The 25,155-nt window shown below is 47.6% G+C and overlaps 1 protein-coding gene across 3 annotated transcripts in view; it reads left to right on the forward strand.

Moving 5' to 3' along the window:
- Positions 1–24,680, forward strand: part of ZNRF1 (zinc and ring finger 1) — a 96,516-nt gene extending 71,836 nt beyond the window's left edge. The window contains exons 2-5 of one of the 3 annotated variants that reach the window (XM_046683906.1): positions 10,263–10,358; positions 20,526–20,631; positions 22,334–22,425; positions 24,023–24,680. In XM_046683906.1, coding sequence (XP_046539862.1) covers positions 10,263–10,358; positions 20,526–20,631; positions 22,334–22,391 — 260 coding nt within the window. In that variant the 3' untranslated portion in view covers positions 22,392–22,425; positions 24,023–24,680. The other 2 variants (XM_046683905.1, XM_046683907.1) reach the window with 2 other exon arrangements.
- The last annotated feature ends 475 nt before the right edge of the window (positions 24,681–25,155 follow it).

Genomic DNA, 25,155 nt, shown 5'->3' on the forward strand with positions numbered 1-25,155 from the left:
TTTAACTTCAAAGGGAGCAGGGAAGTGCAGTCCTGCTATATAGCTGGAAGGAGGAAAGCTAGAAATATTTGGCAAACAGCACTCACTACTTACCACAAGGGGAAATAACTAAGACATGTCTAAGTATATCCTGGTAAAATTTCTGAACTCCAAGAATGAAAAGAAAAATCATTCAAGCTTTCAGGCCAAAGAAACATATTATTTACTAATGAAAAAGAGTTACACTGTTATCAGATTTTCTATTTGCAACACCAAGAAGCTAGAAGATGTTAGAATTTTATCTATAGACCACTGAGGAAAAAAGGATGGCAACTCAAGTATCCTATAGCCAGGGCAATTAGGCAAGAAAAAGGAATAAAACACATCCAAATTGGAAAGGAAAAAGTAAAATATCAGATGGCATGATATTATTATGTAGAAAACCCTAAAGACTCCACCAAAAAACTATTAGAACTAATAAATGAATTCAGTAAGTTCAGTAACTATCAGAAAAATAAATTAAGAAGACAAACCCATTTATAATAGCATCAAAAAGAGTAAAATAGTTTGGAATAAATTTAACCAAGGAGGTGAAAGATCTGTATACTGAAAACTACAAGACATTGATTAAAAAAAATAATTGAAGAGGGGCCGGCCCTGTGGCTGAGTGGTTAAGTTCGTGCACTCCGCCTTGGCGGCCCAGGGTTTCGCCAGTTTTGATCCTGGGTGCAGATGTGGCACCACTCATGAGGCCGTGCTGAGGTGGCGTCCCACACAGCACAACCAGAGGCACTCACAACTAGAATATACAACTGTGTACTGAGGGGTTTTGGGGGAAGAAGAAGAAGAGGAAAAAAAAGATTGGTAACAGATGTTAGCTCAGATGTCAATCTTTAAAAAATAAATAAAAGGTGCAACCTTTTAAAAAAATTGAAGAAAACACAAATGCTTGGAAAGATATTTCATATTCATGGATTGGAAGAATTAATATTGTTAAAATGTGATCCACAGATTCAGTACAATCCCTATCAAAATTCCAGTGTCATTTTTCATAGAAATAAGAAAAACAATCCTAAAAGTTCATGTGAAACCACTGAAGACCTTGAACAGCCAAAATAATCTTGAGAAGGAACAAAGCTGGAGGTATCATACTTCCTGATTTCAAACTATGTTACAAAGCTATTGTAATCAAAACAGTATGGTATTGGCATAAGAACAGCCACATAGATCAAAGGAACAGAATAGAGATCCCAGATATAAACCCATGCTAATATGGTCAATTAATTTTTGACAAAGGCTCCAGGAATACACAATGGGGAAAGGACAGTCTCTTCAATAAATGGTGTTAGGAAGACTGGATAGCCACATGCAAAAGAATGCAACTGGACCTCTATCTTACACCATACACAAAAATCAATTTATTTATTAAAGACTCGAGCACAAGTCCTGAAACCATAAGATCCTGTATTGTATAACTGAAATTTGCTAGAATCTTAAGTGTTCTCACCAAAAGAAAAAAAAAAAAGTAAATATGTGAGGTGTTGGATGTGTCAACTCAATTGTGGGACTCCTTTCACAGTATATACGTATATTAAATCATCACATTGTGCACTTTAAATATATTTCATTTGTCAATTATACTTTAATAAAGCTGAAAAAAAAAGATCCTATACCCAGACAAGACATCCATTCAGCTGTCAGAATAAAAGAAAGTTATTGAGCATAGACAGAGAGTCAGAGAGCCTGTCTCCATTGTCACCCTAGTGACTCAGCCTTTGCTGTCCTAACACACCGAAGTTTTTGCTCTCCTGTCACCCCCTCCGAGGGGCCTTCCCTGACTGCTGTAGCTAAGTTAGCACACACATCTCACTGCTCAATACTTTTTCCAGTGTTTTATTATGAAAATTTCAAACATACAGAAAAGTTGAAAGGAGTTTACCGTATACATTTTTTTTTAAGATTTTATCTATTTATCTCTCCTCCCTCTCCTCAAAGCCCCCCAGTTCATAGTTGTATATTTTAGTTGTGGGTCCTTCTAGTTGTGGCATGTGGGACGCCACCTCAGCATGGCTTCATGAGCAGTGCTAGGTCCGTGCCCAGGATCCGAACTGGTGAAACCCTGGGCCGCGAAACAGAGCACACGGACTTAACCACTCGGCCACGGGGCTGGTCCCATATACATCTTATTTTTTCGTGCATTTCATTTTAATGTAGATGTCAATACACCTCTCTCTAAATGCTTCAGCATGTCTATCATTAACTACAATTCAATATTTGTTTACACTTTTTTTTTCTGGTTGAGGTAAAATTTACAAACAATGAAATCTCAGATCTTAAGTGTACATTCACTAAATTTTGACAAATGCATGCATGTGTGCAATCCAAACCCTCCTCAGGATATAGAACATTTTCATTACCCCAAAAGATTCTCTCATCTCTTTTTCCATCAATCTCTGCCCTAGCTTATAACCCTTAGAGACAGCACTGTTCTGCTTTTTTCCACCATAGGTTAGATTTCCCTGTTCTAGTACTTAATACCATTGGAATCATAATATGTGCCCTTCACTCAGTATGTTTTTAATATTCATCCATGGTGTTGCATATATGAGTAGTTTGTTGCTTTTTTTCTGCTAAGTAGTATTCTGTTGCATTCTATAATTATACCACAATTTGTTTATCCATTCTGTTGTTGGACAGTTGCATTGTTTCCAGTTTTTGCTTCTTATGAATATAGCTGTGTTGAACATTCTTATAAATATCTACTTGTAGATATATGTTTTCATTTATTTAGTAAATATTTAGATGAGGAATTGCTTGGGTTAGGCTAGGTGTATGTTTTGTTTTATAAGGAACTCCCAGACATGTTCCCAAAGTGACTGTCATTTTACACCACCTCCAACAATATATGAGAGTTCCAGTTGCTCCGCATCCTCACCAACATTTGATGTTGTCAGTCTTTTAAATCTTATTGTTTGGCATTTTAATAAACAGATGTATTAGGGTTCTCCAGAGAAACAGGACCAATAGGGTATATATATTGAGAGAGAAAGAGACTGATTATTTATTATAAGGAATTGGCTCATGCAATGATGGAAGCTGAGAAGTCCCGTGATCTGCTATCTGCAAGCTGAACACCCAGGAAAGCTCACCGGCTGTAGTTCCAGTCTGGGTCTGAAGGCTTGAGAATGAGGAGAACCGATGGTATAAGTCCCAGTCCAAGGGCAGGAGAAGACCAGTGTCCCACCTCAAATAAGCAGAGAGTTCAAAATCTCCCTTCAGCCGCCTTTTCATTCTATTCGGATCTTCAGTGGATTGAATGAGGCCCATCCACACTGGGAAAGGCAGTCTGCTTTATTCAGTCTCCTGATTCAAATATTAATCTCATCCAGAAACACCCTCACAGACACACCCAAAAATAGTGTTTAACCAAGTATCTGGGCATCCAACGTCACAGTCAAGTTGATGCATAAAGTTAACCCTCACAACAGATTAGTTAAGGAAAATATGTGCAAACACTAATATTTAAATTTATTTTAAGGGTCAATGTGGCTCTCCTCTGATGTCTGCTTATGAGAATTTTCTTGGCTCCTGGGGAAACAGGTGAGCCCAGGCCCTAAAACAGAGCTCTAGAGGCCGAGTCCAGAAGAAAGGTGTTGAAAGAGGCAAAAGTCAGAACTGCTGGGCCTTTTCCAAGTCCAGAATGTTCTCCAGGAGAGACTGACCCACACGTCAGCAACTCATAAATTGTGCATTGGTTTCCAGTCATTTCTTAGGGAGATGGGGGATAGGAGAGAAGCATGTGATACCTACAGCTTCTGCCCCTGGGGACACTTCTCTGCAGTATAGAAATGTGAAAGGAAGTCATCCATGTTGTTACCCCTTGATCTTCCGTTTGTAATAAATCCCATTTAATCAAATTCATTTAGTCTAGTCTCATTTGACAGACATGAGGCACCACAAGGATGTGAGAGGGAAAGATGCAGGCTGAAAACTAGGAACTGAACAGTAAGGACACCGTGTTGGGGGTGGCGCTCTCTCAGCCCCTGGGTGAGAGGAGTCCACATCAGACCCTCCTCCCCGGGACAGGAGGTCCTGCCTGGAGGGTGTGGCTTCCATTTCCCTGGTGGCTTCTTTGATTTTTCTCCCTTTAGGTGATCCCAGAGACAGGCAGAACTGGGGCAGCGTTAAAATAGCGCATCAGCATAGGAGGAGGGTCGGAGAGGGAACTGGGGCAACGTGCAGAGCACACGTCCTGCCTGAGAAATCAGGTCTTAAAGGAGAAGGTTGCAGTTCTGGAAAATGAGAAGTATATGGTCCCCAGAGCACAAAAGCTTTAATTTATATTGCAAGATAAATGTTGGAGAGGATTGAGAGTTGTGACTTGAGCTGGTTGCCACTGTCCTTTCTTGGTTGCTATGTCAGTCAAATACAAGGGCCTGGGTGAAGTCCAAGGGGCCCAGTTAACCCAACCCAGGAAGAAGCTTGATGCACATGACCTTGCGCGGGTGCCTGGGGTCACGGTTGGTTCACCTACCAGTGGGCCTACCCTTTGACCTGGCCATAAAAGAGGTCAAGGCCTTGCACCGAGTGGTGAGTGTGGTCTTGTCTTTTGTCGCGTGCTCTAGTCTCTGGTCCACCTGCGGATTCCCTTGCTTAGGCGGGACACTTGAAAGACAGGAAGCAGCTGGACTCTGGCTGATCACACTCTCCTTGGCTCTTCTGGCTGTATAACCTTGAGCTTATCTGATGACAACAGAAAGAAAGGAAATGAGCTCTCTCTCGGCTCCTCTTGATTGGGGGTGGAGGAATCCTGTAGCGGCATTTGGTTGGTAGAGTACACCTAGTGCAGAATTGGTGATTGCAGACAGATTCCCCGTGGTGCTCTGTCATTCATTCCTTCCTTATTTTGAGAGGTTGGCAGAAAAGTCTAGGAACCCGGTAAGTTCCCTTCCTCTGCCGTAGTCCAGTGGGAACGGATGATGGCTTAGGAAACCAGTGTCAGACTTGGTCGGCAAAGCGTAAGCTAGCCTTTGCCTCCCTTTACTCTGTCAGTAGCGAATACTAAAGACACAACACTTTCAGGGCATTGCCTCTGAAAAGAAATAAGACAGGAAGGATGAGGCAGCTGGGAGTATTGCTGACTGCTCACCTGGCTTCCAGGGTGCAAGAGGCAGAGGCTGGTCTCAGATGAACTTAGGGGGTGTCCAGACTCCACCTGTAGCTTTCTCATAAAGGAAAGTAAAGCATCACTTACGCATGCTTCCTGAGTGCTGATGAAGGTCTCATGAAATTTGACAAAATCATATCGATTGGATGAATGACTTTGCGGACCTTTGGTTTATCTTTGTTTGCAGGGTTGATTTTAATTTGGCTCAGACTTTTTCCAAAATGGTGTCAAACCTTCCTAGATATTTTAACCTTTAGATAGCCCATAAAGATCACAGTATTTATCATTCCGTAGGGCTGTTGGTGCTGAATTGTGACTGGACAATTAGGAGAAAAGATTGGGGCAGTAGACTGGTAGAATCCATCTTGATCATCGGATGACCTTTCAGGAAAGAAGGTGGGGACATTAGTTTTTTCCCCTTAGCTCTCCATATTTTTCCGTCCCTCTTACCTTTTGCCCTTTATTTTCCATTTAAAAGGTAATTTGCAAACTCACCATCTTACAACCAGTACTATAGGCTCACTGCCAAGCGGGAAGCAGAATTCTGTCCTTCCATGTTAACAGAATTCTCAGAAAAAAAAAATTATCAATTGTTTCAGCTTATGGGATTGTCCAAGACTGTGGGTACTTCAGGAGAAATTGCTGGGGCAATGTAGAAGATTTGAAGTTAGTATTTAGTAATACCTGAGTTTGTGTAGCATTCATGTTCTCTTTGCCATGTAGCTCCTCCTCCTGTACTAGTCAGCCAGCCACACAGCTCGATGAGTGAGGTCTGCACTGGACGGTCAGACTTCCTCGGTGTTGTGTGCTAGCACTGGCTCTCTCTGACCGTGTTACCTTGGGCAGGTGGCTGACCTTCATGTCCTCTTCTGCAAAATAGAGTTAACATTAGTACCCTCTTCATGTTATAGTAAATAAGAAGACATGGAAAGCTCAGTGGCTGCTCATAGTGACGACTCAGTGAATGCTACTCTTTATCATCCTATGCAAGAGTAGGTGCCACAAAGGTTAAACAAGGACCATTGTTCCACGTTGGCAGTACACAAAGTGCCGTGTACAGTGCTCTAGAAGTTCAAAGGAGACAGATGGGACGAGCAGGTCCCATCTAGCACACTTGGCACAGCCTGTGGCCTCTGGGGCTGATCCATCACCCCCCATATCCTTCCTCCGGCCCTCCTATTCCTTCCTCCTCTTTAAGTGCTGCCAGGTGTGATGATGTTGATATTCATGTCCCCCCATGCATTTAATTAGCTTCTTTTTGCCCTGCTTTCAGGTTTCTTACTTGATCCTTGCAAAAGTGAGGTAAATCACTCTGTCTTTAGATGAGGAAACTGAGGTCCAGGGAAGGTAGATTACTTGCCAAGGTCTTGAGGCTGGAAAACCCAGGTCATTTCCCACTCGTGTAATAGACTGTTATTTCTTGAGCCCTAGCTGCCTGCCCGCCCCCAAATCCAGAGGTAGATGATGCAAGGGGTATTAATCCTGCTTTTGCTAGACTGTAGGTCTCTTCTTACTACAGTGGCGCTATCCTCAAACTCTGTTCCAAGGTGTGTTTTCTCAGCACCACTGAGCAGCTGACTCAGTTCTGACGCTGTCTACCTGGAGATAGCATCATATCCCACAGGTTAACGGCCCGGTCCCACAAGACTGACCCCACTTCAGATACCAATGCAAGTCTAGGTTGACGTGTGCTTCTGCCTGATTGGCTATTAATTGGAGGTTCCCACAACCCCCACTCACATTCATTTAATTTGCTAGAGCAGCTCCCAGAACTCAGAGAAACATTTTTTTTTTTTTACTAGATTACCATCTTATAAAAAGATACCACTCAGGAACTACCAGATGGAAGAGATGAACAGGGCAAGGTATGTGGGAAGGGGCTCAGAGCTTCCATGCCCTCTCCAGAGCACCACTCTACCTGAATCTCTGTGTGTTCATTAACCCGGAAGCTCTCTGAACCCTGTCCTTTGGGTTTGTACAGAGGCTTCATTACATAGGCATGATTGATTAAATCATTGGTCATTGGTGATTGAACTCTATCTCAAACCTGCCGCCCCTTCCTGGAGGTTGCAGGGTGGGACTGAAAGTTCCAACTGTCTAATGAGCTGGTTGGTTCCCCTGGCAACCAGCCCCCATCCTTAGTTTACCAAGGGACTTTCCGAAAGTCACCTCATTAACATAAACTCCTATGTGGTTGAAAGGGGCTTGTTATGAATAGCAAGATATTCCGTTCACCTTTATGGCTATTCCAGGAACTGATAACAAAAGACCAAGAATTATTGGTCTTGTGTTAGGAAATTCCAAGGGTTTTAGGAGCTCTCTGCTAGAAATGGGACAAAGACCAAATATATATTTCTTGTTACAAATCACAATATCACACCTGTGGTCAACTCTTTCTTCCCTGATGGAAAGGACTTTAGATTGGGAGCTGAGAAATATGATTCTAGTCTCAGCCCCCACCCCTCAGTTGTTTGACCTGATGGCCTCACCAGGACTGCCTCCTTTATCTGTACAGTGAGGGCACTGGTCTAAACCTGTGAGTCTCAACTTGTTTTTTTCTAGGACCTAAATGTCTAGTGACATTCCCTCATAGACCTTCTTGTTGGGTGGCCTGCTTCCCAGTACCTTAGCTGTAACTCGACCCCTTCTCCTGTACTCAGGGAGTCACGTGGGGATGCAAGGGTTTGAATGATGCTGTTGTAGCAATAACCATGAATCTATTCTAAGGAATCAGAAAAGTGAGTAATGGGCGAGGTGTAAGCCTTTTTGTATGTAACAGATCACTTTAACACCTCCCAATGACCATGTCAGGGCTTGGTGTTAGAGGACCTGGTCCGGAGCACGTCCATCCGGGCCTCCTCATAGCCCTGAGCCCTCAGCCTGCAGACAGGGTGCTAACTTAGCAAGCTTAAAGTAGAAGTATCCTGTAGTCGCTTGAAGTATGGCAAAACCTTGGTCTGTTTTTTTTTTTTAAGGTATGCTTTTTGGAGAGGAAGATTGACCCTAAACTAACATATGTTGCCACTCTTCCTCTTTTTCTTTTTTTTCCTCGCCCCAAGACCCTAGTGCATAGTTGCATATCCTAGTTGTAAGTCCTTCTAGTTCTCCTACATGGGATGCTGCCACAGCCTAGCTTGATGAGTGGTGTGTAGGTCTGTGCCCGGGATCCAAACCGGTGAACGCTGGGCCGCTGAAGCGTTGTGCACAAGCTTAACCGCTACGCCACCAGGCTGGCCCCAACCTTGATCTTTTGAGTCAGAAAAAAAGGTGAACAAATCTCTGAAGAAAATGAGACAATCTCCCAATGGCTGGTCATTTTGTGGAAACTTATTTACTATATGTATTGGTTTATTTGTAGGGTACAGGTATGAGGGCAGATCCAAGGGTACAGAGGGACTTAGGTTAGATGTGAGACATCTTCATTCTACAAGACTCAAATTCATTACTCATCTGTCCACTGCGTGTGTAACAGTGGGTGTGTAGATTTCTAAACTGGATTAGAAAAGAATTAGCCTGGCACGTTGGAGATCCAGTTTTGCCAGAAAACTGAGGATGGACCCTCCACCACCATGTTTCTTTTCAGTCTTCAGGTTTTATTAATGGATTCATAACCACCCCAGAGATCAAAAAATACAGCCTCTTCTCAAAGCTTCAGTTAATAGCACTTCTGGGACTTTTTAGCTGAGATGCTTAGATGCTAAAGATCTTTGCAGAAAGAGGTCGGGGGAATGGGGACCGTACCACAGAGTCCCAGGTCTGCTTTGTCCGTAGTTAACCAGACCCCGGGTCTTCTGTCTGTTCCTATAGTTCAGAGCATTGTCACTGAAAAGAGGAGGTTTGGAGAAGACTTTAAGCAAAGCGCCTGTGCCCTACACAGGAACATGGGAGTCGGCTTGCTTCCTGTCTCAGCACCACCAGCTGTCAGAGGGCCCGGCTTTCCATACAGCATGGGCGAGGCCCCACAGGAAGGACACTGGTGAAGGTGTGAATTCCTCCTCTGTCCTGGAACAGCTAACAGTTAACATGAACCCTCAGCCTTTTATCTGTTTCATAAGATATGTTGCTGACATATTACCAGCATCCAGTGAAACTGTGCATGGGACATTTTGACTAAAAATTAACAGAAGAGTCAGTCCTTCACAACAATATATGGATGTGCTGTATTTGACCTAGGAAATCCAGGCTGGGTAGGTAGAAATCATGGTTACAAAAGGGAGCAGCTACGATGTGAACAAATAAATAACTTTTCAATGGTATTGGATCTTTTTGGTAGAATGGGAAAGAATTAATTCATTTGAAAATAATTTTAGTAAAAGTAAAATGGAGAAATTAGGAGTAGTTTGCGTTTTATCTGTAAAAAATAGTTTATAAAAAATAAATCAAGGGACTGTGTTTGCTTAATGGAATTCAACTCAGAACACTCTCAGCCGAAATCCCCAACATGGATACAATTCCGATGAAACTCCTTGGGTGTATAAGCAGTCCACACTTCCTTGGGAATAGAACAGCAGGGCCAGAACGCCCTGTATTCACCTGGCGTTGTGAAACAGCTGCTACTGTTAGTGGCATATGGCCAAGGCATGTGTGGCATTTGGGAGTGCTCCGGAGGGTCACCCCGCTGCTCACACACTCTCAGGACAGCTGCTTAGCTGTGGGGAGGCAAAGGTGCCTTGGGTGAAGGATGGAGGCACTGATGACTGGAGGAATTCCTCCCACAGGTGTGAGGTGGAAGGTGAATAAACTCTTCATTATTCAAAGACTTTATTTAGTTGCCTTGATTTGCTGCTTCCCTGTCCTCACTGCCCACAGACTCCCTTGGGAAAGGATCTAAAAGAAAATACAGCTCAAATCAGTTGTCAATGACTTCTGATAAACCACAGCAAGGGGCGTAGGACAGGGAGAGCACAATTTGAAAAATGGGAGTTGGAGACTGTCATAAAATAACAAAATTTTGCATAACTTTATGAAGGAGAAATCGGGTCTAGGGTGTATCTGGATTGTAATTCTCCATATTGACTCTGGCCCCACATGGCCATAGTCATTTAAGAGTGTTTGCGTTTATTATGGGTATATTTGCTTTGGAGAAAACATTTCATCCTGTTTTTCTCTCTTTCAGGTTTCAAGTGCCCCATTTGCTCCAAGTCTGTGGCTTCTGATGAGATGGAAATGCACTTTATAATGTGTCTGAGCAAACCTCGCCTCTCCTACAACGGTAAGGGCTTGCCTGGGGGAGCCTCTGAGTGAGGGTCTTCCCAACCTTGCGAGGCTCTGGGCAGCATTTCCACCTGCCTTCCGGCAGAAATGCCTGAATGGTGATGAACTGTTCAGGGAGTCTTGCTGCATCAGTCGGAGAGGAAGTGGAGAGGGACAAGGAAGGAAGGCCCAGGGGTCAGGTCTGCAGTACCAGGAAGTCTTTTGAGCCTCTCAGTTAGTCCTTCTACCCGCCCAGTTCCTTGGACCTCTGATGCCTTCGCCCATTCACACAGCTGAATATAGGGGGCCTAGAGGGAGTGCCACCTCTCCTTGGGGGAGGGGGAGTCTGTGCAGGTGGTTTGCACGAGTGCTTAAGCCCTGACTTTCCACGGTAGAATAAGTGCAATATGTGCACACCCTTTAGGGATTAAAAATGCTGACCTGCCACCTAGTCTCTCCACCCAGGCCATGCTGCTTCCTACCTTGGGGCTGCCCAGAACTAAGCAGTGAATACAACAGGGGGTAGGATCACTGGGCCAGGGAACTCCGTGAAACCCAAGTTCCCCTCATATGGCACCTCTGTGGACAAAGTGAGTGTCAACATCTGCCTGGTATGCTGATCCGAGTTCAAAGCCTGCCCTCCCACTTACTGGCTGCATGATCTTAGGCAAGTTGCTCAGTTTAGCAGAGTCTTGGTTTCCTGGTCCATAATATGGGGTTATTAAGATCTGATTCATAGGATTATTGTCAGAATAAAGTAAGATATTAGACCTAAAACCCTGCAACACAGAGCCTGCACACGGTCAATGCCCAGGAATTTATAGCTGCCATTTATAGGGACAGCAGCCCTGAAAGATACAAATTCTTTTTGTCACTTTCCAGAGTGGACTGGCTTCTCTTTAGTGCTCCGTGCCCTGTGCTCTTGGTGGCTTTCTGATTTTCTATCCTTATTTGCTTAGTCTGCTCTTCAAACCGTGTTCCACAGAGAATGGCGTCTTCTACGGAAACAGGCACTGAATCTGGCTGGGGTGTGCTCTGACCCTGTCACTGGGCCTGCCTTCTAGGATTAAAGTCACAGCAGCGCTTAGGAAAAGAGTCCCATGATTTCTCAGAGAGTCTAAGGACAGGACGGGTTGTGAGTCTGGATCACTTGACCCCCATCCTGATGATGAAAGTTTCCTCGGAAGACTCTCCTTACAGATTTGTCCTTGATGTACTGTCCTTGGGCTCCTGCCTCCTCAGATCCAGATGTGCTCCTTTCCCTACACAGCATTAGCCTGGGGAGGCCTGATGATACCAGATTGTTCCTAAGGAATCTGATCAACTCATGGTTCTCCTGAAAACATATCCTGCTATTCTCTTATCTCTTATTTACTTGCTCAGCCAAAAGGTCCTGTATGCCTGCAGGTGGGCCAGTTCCCTGCTTGTCTCAGCTACGTGCGGTCTGGTAACCTTTGCTCAGGTTGGAGGAACAGCTGCAGGGCAGGTTGTGGCCCTGCCTCTGCCTCCAGCGTTTTCTTCCCATTCGTATCCTACCTGGTGTCCAGGAAGCCCCTCTTCTCCCCAGCGGACAGCCTGTTCCTGTCCCTGGGGACTGACTGCCACCATGTCTCTGAATCTGTTGTCAGGCGAGCTCCTCGGCTTCCTCTCAGACTCATCAGTGTGCTGTGCATTCCTTCGAGGATGCTGCAGCTCCACTTTGTTCTGTTCCTCATCTGCCTGGGACCACGAAGGGAGAGGAGTCTTCTCCCGTAGCTCTCAGCTCTCCCCAACCATGGCCTTAGAAACTCTGTTCATTTGTTTTCCACATGTGCAGAGCCCTTGTGAAGACTGCTTTTTGTCCTGTGGGTTGCTGGGGAGAGTTCTCTGTAGACACTGCCTTGCTGTCATAAGAACACAAAGTAGCCTCAGAGTGGGCTCGGCCCGAGAGGACCGGGCTCCTGGTGTCATCAGGGGGAACGTTGCAAGGGCAGCTGTGGAGGACAGAGCGCCCTTGGGGCCACCTGAATAAGGAGTACCCACATGCCCCATTTGGAGAAGGGAAGGTGAGGGGCTCAGGCTCCTTTGCCGGAGAACTGCCCAGGAGCACCGCCATTGCCTCTTCTGTTTTAGCACTTAAGTCCCCAGTGCTGCCCATAGGTCTCCTCCCTGCCTGCGGCCGTGGGGAAGGGTCCTCCTGTTCTTTCACCTTCGCCTCCGTGGGAGAGCAGGCTTGGCAGCCCCACCTGAGCACAGGTCGCCTGCAGAAGCCATACTTGGAGCCAGAGTCTCCTTAGAGAAAGAGGAGGTTACCCAACCAGCCTGAGGCATAACTGCAGCCATTCTTGGTCTGTTCCCATTTTTTCCACCTCCTCTAACTGAAAGGCCACCTCATCGGGGTGGGTGGGTGTGAGTAAACCAGAGGCTTGAAACTCGAGGATCTCTTTTGCAAAAGCCAGTGCTTTACCACCAGAGGCAAAGAGAGGCATGTTGCCTGGGTCCTATCAGTGGGATTTGTCTTAAGGCAATGACGGTGCTTCAGAAGCAGTGGTGTGACCCCTCTGTGTACATGATTGATGCAAAAAGGAGACCTTCATGGCTGGACTCCCCATTTCAGTCTTTGTCTTCTCTGAAAACACCTAACCCTTCCAGATGAGAGGAAGGTGTTAGCCATCTGAGGTTTATATGTGGGATGGAAGTCTCCATCCCCTGGGCTGTCTAAGGCCTGCCTGTTCTAGTTCACATAAAGCACAACCCTTTCAGGAGCCATAGACCAAAGTCCCAAGTCAGGACCTCCGGGTATTTATTTTGGTTTTGCCAGTACATATTTTACCCATGATTTCTCATCATCCCATTGTCTCCAGCTTCGCTTTATCTTTTCTATTAAAAAGTGTGAGGAGACAGAGTCTGTAAAGTGTAGAGCTCTAGGAATCTTTCTGGAAAAGGGTCAGGATGAGGCCTTCTTAGTGGATAGAAAGGTGCTGTTTTCTTACAAAGATTCACTAGAACTCCTGGTCACTCCACTGGAGATTCCCCCCCCCCCCCCCCCCCCCCCCCCCCACACACACTTTCTGTAATTGCTGGCACCACTTGGGGAAATTTTTAGAAAATTTACAGTGGTTATATAAGATGAAATTTAGTCAACCACCAAAGGAATAAAGTGGGAACCTCTTAAATGAGGCAGATAAAAAGTAGTATTTTTCTTATTATGAAGGTTGGCCTGAGTCATGGGTTGGAAGGCCTCCAGTAGCCGCCTGCCAGTTTAAAAAAAAAAACAACTTAGGAAAGGCAAGACTAGTTCAGCTGGTTCACCCAGTGCTCAAGAGAAACGTGAAGACCAATAAATGTGGCTCCCAGGGCAAGCCCCTAGCTGAGAAGGTACGCTAGATTGTGAGCATGCCAGCCTTTCTGGAGGGGCAGGGAAGGGAGCTAGACCCCAGAGGTCTGAATGTTAACGTCCTTCATTCTTCTCTTCCTGGGCTCTGAACCCAGGACTCCTAGGAGATGAGGAAGGAGTTAGCGGGACCCATATTTATGGGTAAATGTCGTCAGTTTGAATGGGCCTTTTAATTTCTCTCCAACATCTGTTTGTGGTTCTGAGATTGGGGTAACTCACCTTCAAGAATACACACTCAAATTTTGACCATCAGGTTGTCTTGAGATGGGGGACCTGATTTTGCTATGAATAGAAGAGATTCATAATACGCGAGGAGGGGGGAGGGTCTTGACAGTTGACTGACTGTCCATTGAAAGCTTAGGAGGTCTGGTTCCAGGGCTAGCCAGGGGTCCTTGGCGCAGGGAGATTCTAGCATGTGGCAGATTCCTTTGCCAACAGTATTAAGAGAGCTTGTGGCTGTCAAAGCAACTTCAAAAGATCCTCTCCCCTTAGCTTTCTTCAGGGCACAGACCCGTGCCTTGTTTCTTAGGTCCTGACTGCCCTCCCCTCCTCTCTGCCAAGGGTCATTGCCCCCAACTTCATGGCTCTTAGAATGCTAAGTGTCACACAAGGTTTCTTTAAAGGAGAGGGCATCTGGCTCCACTAAAAGTAGGAATGTCTCCTGCTAGTTTATCCCGACCTAAGCCAGCAGACCCGTGTAAGGCAGACCTAAGCTAGAGACAAAGGCTTTTTGGCCTTTGTCTCTGCTGAGACCCTGGGGTTGGAATGGAAGTGTCTTTTCTTGGGCCTGGGGGAGCCAGGAAGTAGCTGAGCCACTTGCCCAGCCCAGTGGGATGCTGCCAAGAGCTCTTGTCAGATGCTCTAATAGCAGCTGAGTCTGGCTGCGGAGGTGTTTGTCCTGGTGCTTCTACAGGAGGGAGGGGTAGAGGGAGCTCCCGGCAGCTGCCGGCTGGCAGGCCACTGGGTGAATGAGGAGTGGGTGGGAGGATGGGGGGCCTGCAGGGAAACCAGAATCCGGTGGCTAAAGGAGAGGGGACTGAGTGGGGTCACTTTTGGGAGCCTCTGTAAATATGCAGCCTTCTGGGCCCAAGCTTTACTCAGCTCACCGCTCTGGGCTGTTGTTATCGCAGCCCACCTTGCTAAGACAGTTGGGTCGCCTCACAGTCCTGGGGTGTTGGGGTCGTGATGCCACTGCTGATAGGGCAGAACTCTTTCTGCTCAAAGTCTCCTTTTTGCCTGGAGATTTCCCAAGAAGGGAGCTGGCATTGGTGGCACTGCCCCTTCCTGTCCTCCAGGAGACTGGGCCAGCAGATCTGCACGTGCTGAAGGTGCTACAAAGACCATGCTTTTCCACACGTAGGCTGGAAATGAGGCTGGGGGCTGGAGTCTGTGTCTCTGTTAATTTGCTAGGGGTCCTCCCTCTGGCTCCCACGTTCCTTCCTGCCAGGGCCTTAACTGCCATCAGGCACAAGGGGAGATGTATTATGTCTGGTCCTGCACTCAGCTGCTGGCTCCGAGCTGCGCAGCATCAGCCTTCCCTCTCGGCTGCCTGGCAGAAATAACCTGTAGCTGTTTGGGCCTCCTCACCCGCTCTGTGCCACTAGCAGTTCTGGGGGTCCCTTGAGGAATGTTGAGCATTCTCCACGGGGCAGCTAAGCCACATACTGGCACCCGGAGGGCAGCAGTGCAGCTCCCTAAATCTGGCCTATTCACTCTGAGCATCTAGGTTCCTTCATCCTCCTTGGGCTCAGCACGCACACATTCACAAAAAGAGAAAGATCTGAAGCTGTCTGTGAGACGGTTGCTGGTTTCTAGTCCCAAGAGAAGAGACCCTATCAGTTGGTCTTTTAAGGAAAGTTGGCAAGGTGGCGAGTGGAAGGAACTGGGCTTGGGACTCATGGCCACTTACCAGCTACCTGAGCTGATCTAGAGACCCTCACATGGTCTTTAGGCTTTATTGAGACGTGTCTGAAGTTTCTGACATATAGCTGGCCCCAAAGAAGTGATGGCTCTTTTTTCCTCCTCCTCCTGGATCTCTTTTCTTTGACAAAGGGCAGCTATCAGAAGTGCGACCCCTGTGTCTCAGGGAGGGAACAGAAGTGGGCCGCCATCTTCCGCCCTTAGCCCCATCACAGGCATCACTCATCCTGCTTTGGTGCCAGAGAGTGTTGCCTGCCACTCTGGTTTGGTTCCCTGGTCTGGTTGGAGGGACAGGCATTGGCACCATCTAGCACCACCCCAGCCAGGCCAAACATACTTCCAAACTCCTCCTTGGGCAGTGATAGTGGCTTTGCGCATGGATATCAGGAAGCTTGGGAGGGGCCTGGGAGGCAGTAAGAGAAAGGCAGACAGCACAGCTTCGTTCCTGTGTTCTCATCAGCCAGCATTGGTTGAGTCCCCTTCCTTTGGGGACCTGGGGGTGCATTTGGGTCCCTCTGCAAAGTGGCCTCAACTTGTGCCAGGCTCAGGGTCCTCAGCTTTGTGCTGTGAGGTCCTCTGACAGTGGGCAGCAGGCTCCCATCAGAAGAGTGTGGAAGTCTTGTTGGAACCAGTTGATAGCCAATCTTCAGCTTCAACCATTTCCACTCCCCTGCTGGACTTCCAGGAACATCTGGGGGCTGCTGATTCCCAGAGCCCCAGGGATTGGAACAGGAAGTGTTGCTCAACCCACTCAGGCCTGTTGCCGGATTTGTGTTCCTCCTGCCTTCCACTGTGGGAAGAATGCTGGTCCCTGGGCACTGCACTGGGTGTGGGCACTGCTGCCTCCCCATGCCATCGGGTTCCAAGGCCCTGACATCTCCTGTCTCAGGAAGCTTCAGGCAGCCTTTTGCAGCCAGGGCTCTTGATCCCAGTGAAATGTGTTCCCCACAGTGTGCTAGCCTGGCGGGGCAGCTGCACAGTTTAGTGCTTCCCACCAGTGCTGCAGACCCAGGCTGGCTGGCTGGTGAGGCACAACACTGCGCTGTGTGTGAAAGTGCTTTGTAAAGTGTTGTGTAGTGGTAATTGATTGTTAGTAGAAAAGGCTGCATCTAACCTTCCTGTGCTCAGGTCTGAGTCCTTGAGTGCACGATAAGATTACGATAAGAAAATGAACCGCCCTTGTGCCTCCCGTCCCTTCCTCCTTCCTCTTCCCCTGGTGATATCCTTGTGAAAAGAGAGGAGAATCCAACCCTGCTGAAGAAGCAAACCCCAAATCTTATCTGGCTCCCTGCCCCATACCTCAGTCACCTCTAAGCGAGGGGCCAGGGGCTGCACAGACCCTCCCAGAACTGACAGAGATGACGGAGAGAGCACAGCCAGCGCAGAAAGCCGTTTGGGACCCAGGGAATTCTAACTTGACCCTTGGGCTCAGAGCTAAGTTACAAACCAGTCGCGGAAAATGCAGGGGGACACTAATTCAGAACCAGTGATCTTGCTGTGCTCCTCAGGAGACCATCCATTAAGTGTGGAGAGGAGCCCATGAAAGGGGGCTCTATCCCAAACTCTCACTTTATAGATGAGTTTCCAAGCCGAGAGAGTGAGAAATCAATGCCCAAGAATGTCTACAGTATGACTCTGCCTTCTCAAAGCTAGACTGTTTTTCCTCCCATCTTTGTTGGGGATTTTTCCTCCAATAGTTTATTATGGGAAACATTGAATGTACAGCAAGGTGGAGGGTTTTGCCATGAACACCCAAATCCCTGCCACCTGGAGTCTGCACTGTTCTTCCTGTGTCACGTCTCTCCCTGCACCTGTCCGTCTTATCCTTTTGATACATTTCAGAGTAAAATGAAAACACTCATATGATTCTTTATTGGGGTTTTTAATGATAAAAGTAATGTATGTTCAAACAATTCAAAGTATGTGAAAATATTTTTCTTCTACTCCTCCTTTCCTCCACACTATTAAAGTATGTGTATCCTTCCAAACTTTTTTCTGTACTTACACAAACATATATATACACATAAATATTTAAATATGTATGATATCTCATGCTTTAAAAAATGAGATCATAGCCCTTTTATTGATCTGCCACTTGCCACATTAGGAGTCTGAGGTTGTACTCCAATGGCAGACTGACTATGTGCCGTCGGCTTTTTCTGTTTATGTCACCCTTTCAGGTGGGCCTTTAGGTTAGACAGATCTTAACAGATGCAGAAAATGACCACAGGTTGTTCTGGTGGCCAGGAAGCTGGGAGTGACTTCTCTCCCCGCTCCTGTGCATGGGGATTTAAGTATTGAATTGTCTTAGGCTTTTTCTTGGGGCCCCTGTTTGGGGGCTTTGAGTCACTATAGCCTTTTAAGCCATGAAGAATCCTCATTTTATGGGCCCCAGATGTTTCTCTTTCCACCAAAGTAATCAGAAGGCACCAAGTAGAGTCCCAGGCCTTGTACTCCATTCACAAGCCCTGTGACTTAAGCAAGATGTTTGACTTCTCTGGCTTCAGTATTCCTGTTTGCAAAGTGGGAATAACGCCGTGTGCCCTGCCTGGCTCGTAAGATTGTGAGGCTCAATTGAACACACACACAGAATCTCAGTATGTAAAATCTTTTAGTAGTGGGGAGTTGGTCCTGCTTCAGGCTCTCCTTCCTTCACATCAATAACCCTGCTCTCTTGGTAGTTGTCCTGTGGTTTTGAGAACTTCTGGGTCACCTTTTGCTTACTTCACCTCTTTCACGTGCCTTTTCTATATTAGGGTTAACCTGGTTTCTGTAGTCTGCATTCTTTGGATTTCAGTCCAAACTTTCCCCCAGATAATCTCTTTATCCCACATCTACACTTCTTACGCACATCTCTTCTAAACCCCAGATCTAGACTTGAACACACTCCTGGAGGTTTCCATTGGCGTGTCCCGGTGGAGACTCCTAGTCAGTACCTCCCACCCAACTCTGAATTCATTGCTTCCTTCCCATGCTTGTCCTCCTCCTCCTGGGTTCCCTCTCTTAGTGATGAGCACCTGCCATTTACCCAGCTGCCCTAGTTGGCGTGCCCTTCCTCCCTTCCTGCCCCATTGCTAGTGTAGGGCTTGAGTTCATCTGTCCTGCATTGCTGTGTTGGCCTCCAGAGTGGGCTCCCCATCTGTGGCCTCTTCCAGTCCATTCTCCAGTAGTTTCCAGAGACCGGATTTGACTAGAGAGCGTCTCCAGGGCCTCTCAGTGAACCAGATAAAACCCAAGCACCACAGCAGGACATGAATCTGTCCTGGGGAAGTTGTTCTCATTCCCTCCCACCCCCCAGGCCCCCAGGAGGCTCTCTGCACCTGCCATAGTAAACTTCCTGCAGTTCCCAGGTACTCAGGTACTGTTCCCTTAGCCTGGACTATCCTTCCCTGAACAGTCCGCACCCCAGTGAGGCATCTTCCATACGTCTCACACCTGGGTCTGTATGTATCGTGAGACTTCCTAGAAATTTCTCTGTTGTTCATTTCCGTTTTCTTGTTCAGCCTCACCTGTTAGACTATGAGCTTCTTGAATCCTGAGACCGTGGCCTATTCACTGAGTCACCTGTGCCCAGAATGTCATGGAATTTTAATAAAGGATTGCTGACTCGGCCGTGGTGCTCTCCCTCTTCTGCTCCAGTTTTTCCAGTCATAACTTTGCTAGGGGTCCATGGTGTGCGGTAGCTTCCTTCCATTCATTCTTTTTTGTGTGGGGGTGGGGGGTCTTTTTTCTTTTTTTTTTTTTAAGTTGTGCAGTTAGTAGCATTTAGGACGTTCACAATGTTGTGCAACCACCATCTCTGTTTAGTTACAAACATGTCATCACCCCAAAAGAAAACCTCTTGCATGATTCCACTTACATGAGATATCTAAAATAGTCCACTTCATAGAACCAGAGAATAGAATGGTAGTTGCCAGGGGCTGAGGAGAGAGGGAAATGGAGAATTGCTATTCAACGGATATAGAGTTTCATTTATGCAAGATGAGTAAGTTCTAGAGATCTGCTGTACAACATTGTGCCTATAGTTAACAATACTGTACCATGCACTTAAAAATCTGTCAAGAGAGTAGATCTCACGTTAAGTGTTCTCACCACAAAGAAGAAAAGAGAAAATTCCTTCCCCATTAAACAGTCACTCACCATTCCCTCCTGCCCCTGGCCCCTGATTTACTTTTTGTCTCTATGAATTTGCCTATTCTGGACATTTCATATAATGGAATCATACAGTAGGTGGCCTTTTATGTCTGGCTTTTGTCACTTAGCGTATTTTTGAGATTCATTCATATTGTAGCATGTGTCACTTTGTCATTACTTTTCATGACTGTATACTATTCCATTGTATGGATATACCACATTTTGTTTATCCATTCATCAGTTGGTGGACATTTGGGTTGTTTCCACCTTTTGGCTATTGAATAACGCTGCTGTGGATGTGCATGTACAAATATTTGCTAGAATACCTGTTTCTCCCATTCGTTCTTGCCTTGTACCTCTCTTCCCATCACCATATCTTTCCAAACCAGCAATCAGTGCACCTGGTCTATGTAACGTTGAGAGGAAAAGTCTGTTCAGGAAACAGTTTGCCTCATGCTGTCTCTGCTATGTGTCTATCCCTCTCCAAGCCTTTTTCGTCCTCCATCCCCTTGGCCACTTTTTTGATGATTAATCCCATTTTGTCTTTGGATAATTAACATATGATGTGCATGTCTTGTCTCCACAGTGAGGGCCTTCACACCAAGGTACCTCTTGGGCTTCTGTGTCCCCCACAGAGCCTTGCACACTTTGGGTGACCCAAGCAGTCTCAACCAGTTCCTAGGCCCGTACTTGCTTTGTGCCACCTGTCTGCTGGTGACTGACCCTCTCCCACTCTCCCCTGTCGCCCCTTTGCAGATGATGTGCTGACTAAAGATGCGGGTGAGTGTGTGATCTGCCTGGAGGAGCTGCTTCAGGGGGACACGATAGCCAGGCTGCCCTGCCTGTGCATTTATCACAAAAGGTACGAGAGAGCTGGTGGGGCCAGCTCAGCCACATCCCAGATCCCAGGGGCCTCCTTCCAGCTTGGAAGAGAGAAGGGCCAACCCTCATCAGTAGCCATTCTGTCCTATTGGGTGCAGGACAACCCTTCCTCCCCCTGAGGGCTCTGAGTGGGATCCAGGCAGAGGCCAGCAAATAGGAATGTGTGAACGTGCTCAGTGCAGGGCCAAGCAGAATTGCACAAGGTTTTGCTCTGGTTTGTTGGCCTGGATGGTGGGGGCTGATGGAGAGACCTGTGGAGACCCATAGGTTGGAAGTGCTTAGGACCCCACAGAGCCAAAGATTCCATTCTTTGGAAAGTTGATCCTCCATCCGCCTCCCTGAGCCTTTTCTTCCTCTTTGGGCCCCTCTGCTCCATGGGGTGAGGGCCTTCATCTGTGCAAGACAGGCAGCATGGAGGGGTGTGCTTGCTGCCCCTGCACCCGCCTCTTCTCCCCAGAAGCCCAGGAGGCAGGAATAGCCACTACCTGTGGGACCACAGCCCTGAAAGCTGCTATAATTAGCAGGGCTGAGATTTATCCTCAGGCTCCAGCATGAGCCGCCTTCTTGTTTCCAACTGGAAAGAAGACACCACCTTACCCAAGACAGGAGGACGCTCTGTGCTGCCTGTGGCTGCCACCTGCTCTCAGCTCCTTGAGCCTAAAGCTTCTTCCTGACACACAGGCTTTTCCAAAGCCTGGTTCCCGGAGCTGCTGTCCACAGGGTGACCATGGTGCCTGGTACTCGGATGTGGCTGATGCAGGGAAGGCTGCAGCTTGGCCTGAGGGAGGAGGTCTTGGTCTAGGCCCAGCACGGACTGCTCCAGTGTCCTGGGCAGGCACCAACCAGAACCAGAAGAAAGGAATCTTTGGCTCTGGGGAGAATTATGCAAATGATCTGTCTGGTTCCTGTCTTTGAAAATACCCAGATGTTGGTTTACAAATCAGAGAGCTGTCTTGGGGCAATCTCTGTCTCCTCTCTGATTCAGACAGTCCTTCCTGTAAACACTAGAGACCAGGGTTTCACTGTCAGCCTCCTCTCTGGCTCTCCATGGCAGTGTCACTGAGCCAGAGGGCCATCCTCCTCTTCCCACCTTCTCTGGGGAGGGCTAGATACCCACTGCCCACCACAGCAAACAGAGCCAGGTAGAGCTTAGGGGTCTCCTGAGAAATTAGCCACCAGGGAGGGAGCCTCAGGGCTGTTGCTTTGATCCAGGAGAGGGCTCTCTCAGGACCCCAGAGCTCAGAGCACTGGCCAGCCTGGGGGTCTTTGTTCCCCTTCCCTGCTCTTCAAGCCTTTGAGATAGTTGACTAGCCACCCTGCACAGGTCGCCCTCTCTCACCTTCTCACCTAATAGCTGTTGCCATCCTCCTGGGCTCCACACAGGTAAGATCTTGGTTCCTCTCAAGGCCACACTCCCCCCTACTTCCTGCAGTGCCCAGGTCCACCCTGATCCTGTATCCACCACACCAGATTGGCTGCTCCCAGCTGAGCCAAGATTAGTCTTAGTGTTCTCCCTGCTTCCTTCTTGCACAAAGTGGGTATCTGGGGACACCTTTATTTTCCCATGGGGTCCTCACAGGTGAGATGTAGGAAATTTTCTGCTCAGAAACCTGACCCTTGGAGAGAGCCAAGTGTCCTGGTCAGCAGGTAATGTATTTCCCCTTGCTGCCTCCCTGCCTCAGTTGCATAGACTCGTGGTTTGAAGTGAACAGATCTTGTCCAGAACACCCTGCGGACTGACCCTGCTGGGCTCACTTGCTGACTCCTCTCAAAGGTGAGCCCGTGGTTGGGGGTGCTCTGGGCTCAAGGTTTGGGGCAGAGTCACTCTGGGGCCTGGAGGTGGGGGGCTGAGTTGCCCTTATTACACACCCCACTGAGAAAGGAGCAGGGGGAGAGGGGAGTGTCTTAGCAATTAGTGATCCCATAAAGGGGAATATGATTCCCTGGGAAGGATGAGAGATACAAGCTCGCAGTTATGAAGAACTTGCTCAGTAGAGTTGGATTAGTTGGGGAAAAGACCAGTGTATTCCAGACATCTAGGGTGAATCTTGCTGAAGAAGGTCAGAAAGATCCCCTCGGAATGTGCCAGGTAGGAGAAGGTCGGGGACCGGACACTGGGTTTGCAGCCCAGCTCTGCCTTGTGCTCGTCAGGCGGCTGGGGCAAGTCCTTACCTCTCGGGTCTCTTTTTCTTTGGGGATGGGGATAATCTTGCTCCCCATCCCCGTGTGGACATCACACCATGAAACAAGACAGTCTGTGGGACAGTGCATTGTCCCCTGCCTTGCTTGTCAGCAGTCATTTCTCTGCTGGTTCTTCCCACCTGCAGGCTGCCTCCCTCACCCCTGCTTCTAGATGAATCTGAGGCCTCCAGGCCCGACTCGGCCCCACCTAGCCCACAGCCCAGGTCCCCAATTCCACAGCAGGCCAGCGCAACTAACTTCCTCTCCCAAATATGCGCTCGTGTTCCCCAGTGCAACGTCTGGTCTGACCTCTCCATTTCTTCCTCAGGACACCTTACTTTACTGCTGACCATCCTCTCCTGTCCCCATCCTATCTGTCCCTTTGAGTTCTGGGCTGGCACTTCCTTTTTTCTGGCAGACAGATAAAACCCCTAGAGAAACTAAAACCCTGACTCCACCTCATCTCACATCCAAAGGTTTTGGGGCCTCGTTTCTTTTCTGTCTCTCTCTCTCTCTCTCATTTCCTTGTTTTCTTTTGTTCTATGTTAGGTTTATTTTATTTATTCCAAGTAAACTCCCAGAACAGCTGATGATGTCAGACAGATCAGGGACATTTGCTCTTTTTACCTTCCCCTCAAAAACTGAGGACATGGGGAGAAGAAAAAGCGAGGGTGAGCATGAGGAGAGGGAGTGGAGCCTGGCACTGGTGTGCGAGTGTGAATTCCCGGCATGATGTTTGGCTTTGGGGGGCCCCCCCCAGACCGGAACCACAGACACCCCCGCCCGGCCTCAGCAGGATGCCCACGGCTGGCCCCAACGGAGCGCGACTTACATATTACGGTCCCCACAGGGACAGCCAGCCCCTGTTCCTGAGAGGAGGCATCGGACACTGGGGCAGAGCTGAGCTGGGGACACCAGTGGGAACAGGGCACCCCTTCTGCACTGACTTCCAGAGAATGTTCTCCCTTTCTCCCTGAGGACACCAAATTGGATGCGAGTGATTTTGAGAGAAGAGAGAATCAACTGCTACCCTTCCCCTCACCCCTCATCCCAGGAGGGAAAGGGCCTTTTCTTTTTCACCTTTGAAAGGCATTGTGGGTCTGTCTCTAAAGTGTTTACAAAAAAAAAAAATTATAAAAAAACACAAAAAGTCTAGTGTCGACTGGTGTTTTCCCTCGTGATGTTTACAGATTGCTGTCTGCTGCCCAGCTAGAACCCACTCAGTGACAGAAACGAACAGAGCCAGGTTCTCGCCGTGCGCGTTCTGATGGCGCTGGACCGTCCTGTGCCCGGCACCCCCGTCGGCCCTCTCCATCACCAACCGCTCTGCCTTGGGTTTTTGTTTTTTTTTTTTTCCATTTTTCTGGCTTGGTTGTGCACTTTTCTCCCCTTGGGACCCTGATATCTTGACCTCGTTGCCAAAAAACAACCCATCAAGGACCTTCTTCCCCTCCATTCTCGTTTCTTCCCCCTCTTCCCTTCTGGTTCTGGTCAGTTCAGAGGATTTAACAATCACAAGTGTCCTGCAAAAATGCCTGAACATTTTTCTTAGACCCTTGTGGATTTTTTTTCCCAGAAAACTTAAACAAAGACTTATTAAAGGAATATGTACAGCAACCCCTGTTTTCAGGCACTCTGTTTGAGAACATTTTAGCCATTGATGTTCACACATGGCATCAGCCCATGCAAGATAGGTTTCTGTATTTATATACTAAAATACAAAAAAAAAAACCTTATAAAATGTTTAAAAAAATGTTCAAAGCTGGGGGGAAAAGCTTTCTTCATTAGTCAAGGTGTTTTGATATGGTATTAAAATAATGTCTAATAAAAGATGCACTGTGTGACTTTATTTTAATGAAGTGTTATTACACAATCAAGAAATGGGGGTTGAAGGCCTGTCCCCCACTCCCTCACCCACCTCCTTAGCCCTCTTTCAGGCTATTACTTGGGGCTACAGGTGTGTGAGGTGGTTCTCAGAGCAGTCATGCCTGGGTAGAGGGAACATGGCAGCTCAGACCCAAGTCCTACAGGTTTACTAACCCTCTCAAGCATCGTGGAATTACTCTGCCATCACCTGTGGAGTGGTTGTGACAGAACTCTTCTGGAACGATCTGCAGGGCAAAGATGGAGGCTGCAAGGATGCAAGTTCTTCCAGCTGTTGCCCCAGACCCCCTCCCCCTTTCATCCTGGGCTCCCCATCCCACGTCCTGCCCTGCCTGTTGCTCAGTCTGTCCGAGTCTTAGTGCTGACTCATGGGCATGTTTCATTGAGGCCCAGAAAGAGGCCCTGGTTTGGGGCTGAGCCAGCTCAGAGCCCTTGAACT

This window comes from Equus quagga, chromosome 13 (assembly GCF_021613505.1).
Source record: "Equus quagga isolate Etosha38 chromosome 13, UCLA_HA_Equagga_1.0, whole genome shotgun sequence".
Lineage (NCBI taxonomy): Eukaryota > Metazoa > Chordata > Mammalia > Perissodactyla > Equidae > Equus > Equus quagga.